Raw genomic sequence first — 7,316 nt, 5'->3', positions numbered from 1 at the left:
TAAGTAAGAGTTTATCACACCAAATGACCAATCTAACACATTTTAAAACTTCTTTATTTCTCTACTGTACACAATTTTTAAAAATTTTTATGTTAGATTGGGCACTCAGTGTGATAAACTCTTACATAAGATAACCTTTGTAAATATAACTCAAATACAGTAATACCCCGAACTTATGCGATAGGTGGGACCGAGCACCGTGTAAGTCAAATTCGCGTAAGTCGGGGTATAATTTTGCAATTTGTGTAAAATCCAAGTCGGCTGTATGTAAGCTAATAAATGTTCTCGTTAATCTTGTCTCGTCTTTTGATTTGTTCACGGTTACAAGAAATCACCACATAGAGTCTCTAAAGTCTCTGTAGATATAACAAACACAGAAATAAATAATACAAAATAAATTGTAGCTATGCGTCAACTCCACACAACACGTCCGAACATGTAAGCTGAACAATAGTGTGAGAGGAGTGAGTAATCGAGAGTTGCGTGGTGCTCAAACAAAAGACAAATCAACGAGATTTGAAAATCGTGTAACTCTGGGTTCGCGTAAGTCGGGGTAGCGTAAGTTGAGGTATTACTGTACTATAATATAATATAGTAGAAGGGGTAGAAGTACAAAATAATCTAATAATCTTAATATTTGCTGCTGTTATTTTTTACCCAAACAACATCGAGCTCATCTGCTAGTGTTAGTATAAGTATGTAATTGAGTTGGAATGGCACAACTGTTTGTTACCATATACCAAGGAGTATAAAAGATCCAACTAGATCAAAGAAAGACGTGAAGCTCCTGAGCAAGTGTAATTGGCAAGCAAAGATTTTAAGACAAGTATCTCCTTTGGTGTGATGAGTAGGCAAATTAGATCGTAAGACGTCTTGTGAATCTTGTAAATAGTCTAGTTTTCATATTTGTCAGATTTTTGTGGAGATAGTTCTAATCTAATTAGCTTAGAACTATCTCCACAAAAATCTGAAAAATTCTAAGTTAAGTTTTCAAGTTTTTGAAAAGTTTTTTTATATACTTGTTGTTTTGGTTTTGATTTAAGATAAAGTATTATTAAATTTTATAACTTGTACAGTTAGTTTCTTTTAACTTATTTTGTATTTATTACTATTAACTATTGTATGTAGTTCAGAGAATAATAGTAAATTTAATTGTTTTTTCTATGCTTAGTTCAGTATTTATTTCAGGCTTTTTCATACATTAACAGATTTCTACATTTGAACAAATTCATTCGTGTTTTTGCCCGTTTAAAAGTCCGAGCCTGACACCAACCAACCATTGATTTCATTTTTTTTTTCTTGTGTAATGCCACACATTAGGTGATTTCTGGGCTTTGAAAAAATTAGATGTTACATGCCTGCATTGTTTGCTATAATGTCCAGTCTAATATAGCTTGCCATGCCCTTAAGATTTGTTTTTATTTAAAATTGATAGATAGACCATGGCAGTTTGCTTTAAATATTTCCAATGCTTCTAAATTCTTAAACTGATTTATATGGCAAATTCATTGTGTTAGGGTAGTGTGTTGTAATTCTGGGTTGATGTGGTTATCATTGCATATATAGCCTAGGCAGTGGTTTTTCTGTTCTATCATTTGTATAGGCTTTTGTCAGGATATCAAGAACTGATAACACTAAGTGATAGTTGATGTACAGTACAGTACATAGGAATTATGCTAATAAGAATCCACTGTATATTTATTTGAAGAAGTATTTATGAAAGTCTTACAAACTGATTCAATTAAATTTTATAATCTAAATTTTTTACAGGTTTTTCAACTATTGAATGTTAATGCATATGATCTCAGTGTTGATATGCTTGATGTTCATGCTGTAAGTAATTATTATAACTTTTTTATTAGTAGAAAGTAATAGAATGCTTAATATATGAAATAAAATTTTACAGGATAGAAATACGTTTCACAGATTCGATAAGTTTAATGCTAAATATAATCCAATTGGTGAAAGTCGTCTAAGAGAGATGTTTCTCAAAACAGACAACTATATTCAAGGAAGTTTTTTTGCTTATGTCTTAAAGGTAGAATTTAAAAAACTTGTTAAATATAAAATTATTTTATAAAGTTATCATTAGTAATAAAATCTATAATTGTGTTGCTTTTGCTGGATTGGAGTTTTAAGAAAATATATTCAAATAAAATTTAAACAGTCATATTCTGTGTAAGTAACATACATGAAAACGAAATTAGCTCTTACATCATTTTTAGTAATAAAATATATTTTATAATTTTATTTTAAAAACAAAATTACAAGAAAAATAAATAAAGACAAATCCAATATACTAAAATCAGAGAGACAGTTTACTTACTTTTGACGTTAAATAAAATAAACTGGTCAAACAAACAGCTGCATTGTTATTGGGCTATATTAAGACTAATTAATATTATGTCACTGTTTGCTGTGAACCAGTATATTACCAGTATGGTTATATTTAAATTAATTGGTTGATTTGGAAGCGAAGATCGGATGGAGATCTGGGTAGTGTAATCAGCAATGCATATGTATGGTAAGCATGAATTGAGGGATCAAGTCCTATTCCTGACCAGTCTTTTTTTCTAAAATATTCTAAATTAAATATATTTCTAATTATTAACTACAATGTGGATAAGGGGTACTAAATTTCCATTTTTCTTTTCTCTATAAATTTCAAGTAAGTTTGGATGTTAGAAGTGCTGTATTGAAATTCTCAGATTTTCAATGACAATGAGTTTACAGTCGACCCCCCTATAAGATAGAGATACGTTCCATTCTCTAGGAATCCGCTTTCTTACGAATCCTTCCAATCACAACCCGACACGTATCAAGTTTACGGACTACGGCTGTTTGAAAGATTTTCTTCCATAAAATTAATCGATTCTAGACTAATCCGACTCAACATTTCCAAAATACGTATATATTTTTTGGGAATAATCCGTATAAACTACGCTATAAACAAAAAATTGTAGGATTACTTACCGAGTGTCACCATTCGACATTGCCATTGCTCAACATTGTTTTCGTCGCGGAACAGCTCAGCAAAGAGCGGCCGATTTCTAACAACTTATTTTTCTGTGAAAACTTCGTAGAACTTCGGAGACATCATTAATATAAATAATTTTAATCGCCGTTGAATAAGAAATGTTTCTTTCACAAGAAATGTATAAAATTACAGTACTGTATTAGACTTACGGTACCTAATTTACATACTGACAGACGATAGTTAGCGTAAAAATCTCCGTAGCGTGGCGCCACGCTAGACGGCGGAAATTATATATTTAATTATAACAAAGTTACAATAAGTTAATATATAATTATATATACAGTACCTAATTTATATATAATTAATATATAATTATATGTACAGTACCTAATTTATATATAATTTATATAATACTGTCCAGACGATAGAAATCTCTCCGTAGCGTGGCGCTACGGACGGCGGGAAAGTAGTTCGGCTTCCCGATGACGTTTGAGGTGTTTATAGGGAACTTTTACTATTTTTTACGGATACCGGTAGCAATTTTTTCGTAGTTTTATAGGAATCGTAACTATAGGGACCGTAATTATAGGGGGGTCGACTGTATTTGCTTAATTTGCTCTTACATATGCATTTTGGAATAATGTACACTTTTGTTTTCTCTTTAGAGTTATTTCTACATAAAAAGTCAGTATATTATATATCGTACATTATTAATATTTTTAAACAATAATAGAATCAGTACTTACAGGTTAAAAAATAATAGTTTAAATTTTAAAAATTGTTCAAATGTCTAGATCATACACTTTAAAATCTTGTTAAAATACAGCATCTTTATCCATAATGTTAAATAAATAAACAGATTTATTTAACATGTTTAAATGATAAATAAGATAGATTATACAGGTTTTATTAATTTTGAAGAAAATGCATTTTGAACTGTCTCTCAATAGTACTTTCTTTATTCAACATCAGTCTGGTTAAAAACATTATCAATTTTAGATTACAACTATAAATGTACATATTACAATGAAAACTATTACCTGAACAGTAGAAGTTGTGTGTGTTATATTTATACAATACTTATGGCAACTATATTCTTATATACTATAAAATAACTAACAAGAGAATGTCATGGTGGGCTCACCAATTTTGATCAAACTTGGTGAGGTTATAGTGTGTCCCCGACTACTGATATGTGCCAAGCAGTAAGGCACATTACTCAAAATTAAAGTTGAAAATTTCACAATCACTTAAAACCTTCAGAATATCTATTATTTGCAGTGTGGCTGGTGACTTGGGAGGCATGCCAGTTTCATTGTCATGAGGTTGGTATTTCAAATGCTGTTGGTATCAATGTGATCTTTTTTTTTTATAACATTATAATTTACACTTTATAATAAATTAAAGAAACCAGGAATATTTTGAAAGAGAAAAACAGACTCGTTTAAAAATGTGAGATATGAAAGAGTTTTCGTTAGCCCACTAAGGCAAACACCCAAGAAAAAGAAACACTCATAGTAGATGTTACAAATTCAATTTATATTTGCATGATATAACTATGTACAGGTTCAGTAAAGGATGCCAACTCTAGGGTGGCTACTCCAGCAGTAATCTTAAACCTGATTGTTGGTAGAACAATTACAAAAATAAAATGGCCATGTCACACTGAATCATGATCACAATAATTCAATACTGTAAACAAGAATAATGATTACAATAATAATTTTCCTAAAACTAACTCTTAATACTACACTTCTATGCACTGTAAGCTAGAACTTCTATATACTATTACAAAAAACCTTTCTCACTTTTGTAATGGTATAATACTTGAAAGGTGTTTTGTAACAGTATAATACTACACTTACTCTAATAAAAGAAAATTGAAAATAGGGAGTAAGAAGTAGTGAAGATGGCAAATAGGATAGGAAAGAATATCTGAATCTCTCATTACCACGAAGGCCATGTTTGAGTTTAAATGCAAAATACTTGCTTGTATCTTTCGTTTTGTCAGTTCTTCAGTTTTCTTATATATTTTATCCTAAAATTTGGTTGCACATTCAGACTCTTAAAGCTGAAATGTCTGCTTAACACAATAAAGTTCGGCCTGAAAATTTCAAAGTTACCACTCGAAGTTCTAGGCTCATTTATCTCTTGGCCACAGGGCACTGTATCATCTCTCCCGTTTTGGGATCTTCTTTCTTCAAACACAAACCCAAAATTGACCTTCCTTTTGCTTCATATGTCCTCAGATAACCTCACATACAATGTTGGTGAATTCTAGGAAATGGACCTCACCTCTAAGAAATAATAATTAAGAAGATAAGAAAGTTCTAGAAGTTGGAAAGAATAAAGAGCATGAGAAATTGTCAGAAGGACAAAAGCATATAATATGGTGGATAGTCACAAAAAATATACAGTACAATAAGCAGGGTAAAAGAACAACAAAATTGACTCATTTCAAGTAACAAGTCAATGTCAAAACAATTAAGAAATGTTACATAACAATATTTATTTAAAAACAAAACATTTTCTGTATGTTCATGTACAATACATACATACTTTGACAATGAAGTCATTGTTTAACCTAAACATGTCTATAATTGCATTTTCATTTGTTAAAGAATGAAAATATGGCTTTGATATCTTCTGCTAACATCAATAGCATAGAAATTTGTTTTGCAGAAGAATGACTGCATGATGATATTTGCAAAATTACGATTAAAGGATGTTTTTACATATTGTGAAAGCTTCCTTCAAAACAAGATCTAATTGTAGCTGAAGGTTCTTAGTCACTTTTGGAAGTTGCAAAAGTGGTAGGAGGAAACATTAAGTGCCCCAATATTTTCAAATGTGATATGGTATGGTAGGCAAGATTCTCTTCCAAATTAGTTGATAATGGAGAAGTGTTTTTAAACATTAATGAAGTTTATTTTTCAAGTGACATGTAAATCATCATCTTATTGTAAAAATGCTGTATTTATTTAAATTAACACATTAAATAAATCTGCCTCTAGATACATTTGATTTTAAAATGTCTGGAAGTGTAGAACCACTCATGGGGTCTGGTTATCATAACTGGCAACACATCCACATGGTAAGTGGGAGTTGCAAGTTTGTGTTTGTGCTCCAGGCCAATTTTCTTCTTCCAGAATGTTGTAAATTATTTGTTAAATATTAATTTGTTATAATTATTAAATTTAATAAGAGATGGCACCTAAAGTATACTTCTAGTAACAAATCACTTAAAATTTAATTATTAATGTAGCTAAAAAATAGCCCAATGCATTACGGTATCGTAACTATCACCTTTTCAAATTATTGGAGCAATCAAATAAAAACAAAACCTTTAAATATCAGTAACAGAACTTTAGCAGAAAATTCGAACATTTTCGGCCTTCACCAAGGCATGGCTCACACTTTTTAATGAAACAGAATTCCAAAATGGAATGTTAGAACGATAATATTCGAAAAATCAATTTTTAAAACTTCGAATACTTCACAATGTAAGCGAAATTCATATGGTAGATAGACTAAAAATTGTAAATGTATGACCATGTCACGCATACATTTTTAAGATGTACCGTACATAGTGTCTGAGATGAATTAATATAGGTTAACTTTGCCTGAATTTTTCATAAAGGTACCTCCATGCATGCAATACTGTATTGCAGTCTTTAAAGTTAGTACACTTGATAGTTAGGCTGGCTTTATATATTTCCAAAGCCTCCACGCTATGAATATGGTCCGTTTGATAGACCTGCCTAATTAACTTGGTATTCTGGAGGTCTGCATGCATGTCTGGGTTGGTGGCATACATGGATAAGGCAGTGGTATGCCTGTTGTTTGTAAGGTTGTATTGATGCTTACATACCATCTCGTATTGATTGTTTAGTTAAGCCAATATATACTAATTTCCTTTGGAATCTATCATCCCTTACCAGTATACAGTACACTCCTGGGGCTCTGCTTTAATCCATCTTATCCTTTTTGTTATAAAATATAAAACTAATTAAATAATAATAAATAAATAATGTTTTAATCCAATTACTTTTATTAGTATTATTATTCTGTACATCATGGTTATTTTGTAATATTGTATAATTTTGTAATTTTCTTATATAAGTAAATTAAATTCCGTGTGTGTGCGTGAGAAACTACAGTAGAGCGTCGATTTTCCGAAAGTCAATCATCTGAAACGTCAATCATCCGAAAGAATTCCAGTCGGCAAATTTAAATTTTCGCCAGTGCTGTGGCGCTTCAATCTTTGGCTATGTCTTGGGTTACTCAAATATTTTACGTTTTTGATACTAAATTAACATCTGAAGTATAATTTTTTATT

General features: G+C 30.7%; 1 protein-coding gene across 1 annotated transcript in view; it reads left to right on the top strand.

Annotated features, from left to right (window-relative positions):
• Positions 1 to 1,701: 1,701 nt before the first annotated feature.
• Positions 1,702 to 7,316, top strand: part of LOC111615857 (AMP deaminase 1-like) — a gene marked incomplete at its 3' end in the record, with an annotated part of 11,045 nt that continues 5,430 nt past the window's right edge. Inside the window, exons 1-2 of the mRNA XM_023357291.1 lie at positions 1,702 to 1,833; positions 1,907 to 2,038. Coding sequence (XP_023213059.1) covers positions 1,717 to 1,833; positions 1,907 to 2,038 — 249 coding nt within the window. The remainder of the gene's footprint in view (positions 1,834 to 1,906; positions 2,039 to 7,316) is intronic.

Source organism: Centruroides sculpturatus, unplaced genomic scaffold, assembly GCF_000671375.1.
Source record: "Centruroides sculpturatus isolate CEXI.00-Female unplaced genomic scaffold, Cexi_2.0 scaffold2703, whole genome shotgun sequence".
Lineage (NCBI taxonomy): Eukaryota > Metazoa > Arthropoda > Arachnida > Scorpiones > Buthidae > Centruroides > Centruroides sculpturatus.
This window is presented reverse-complemented; position numbering and strand designations above follow the sequence as displayed.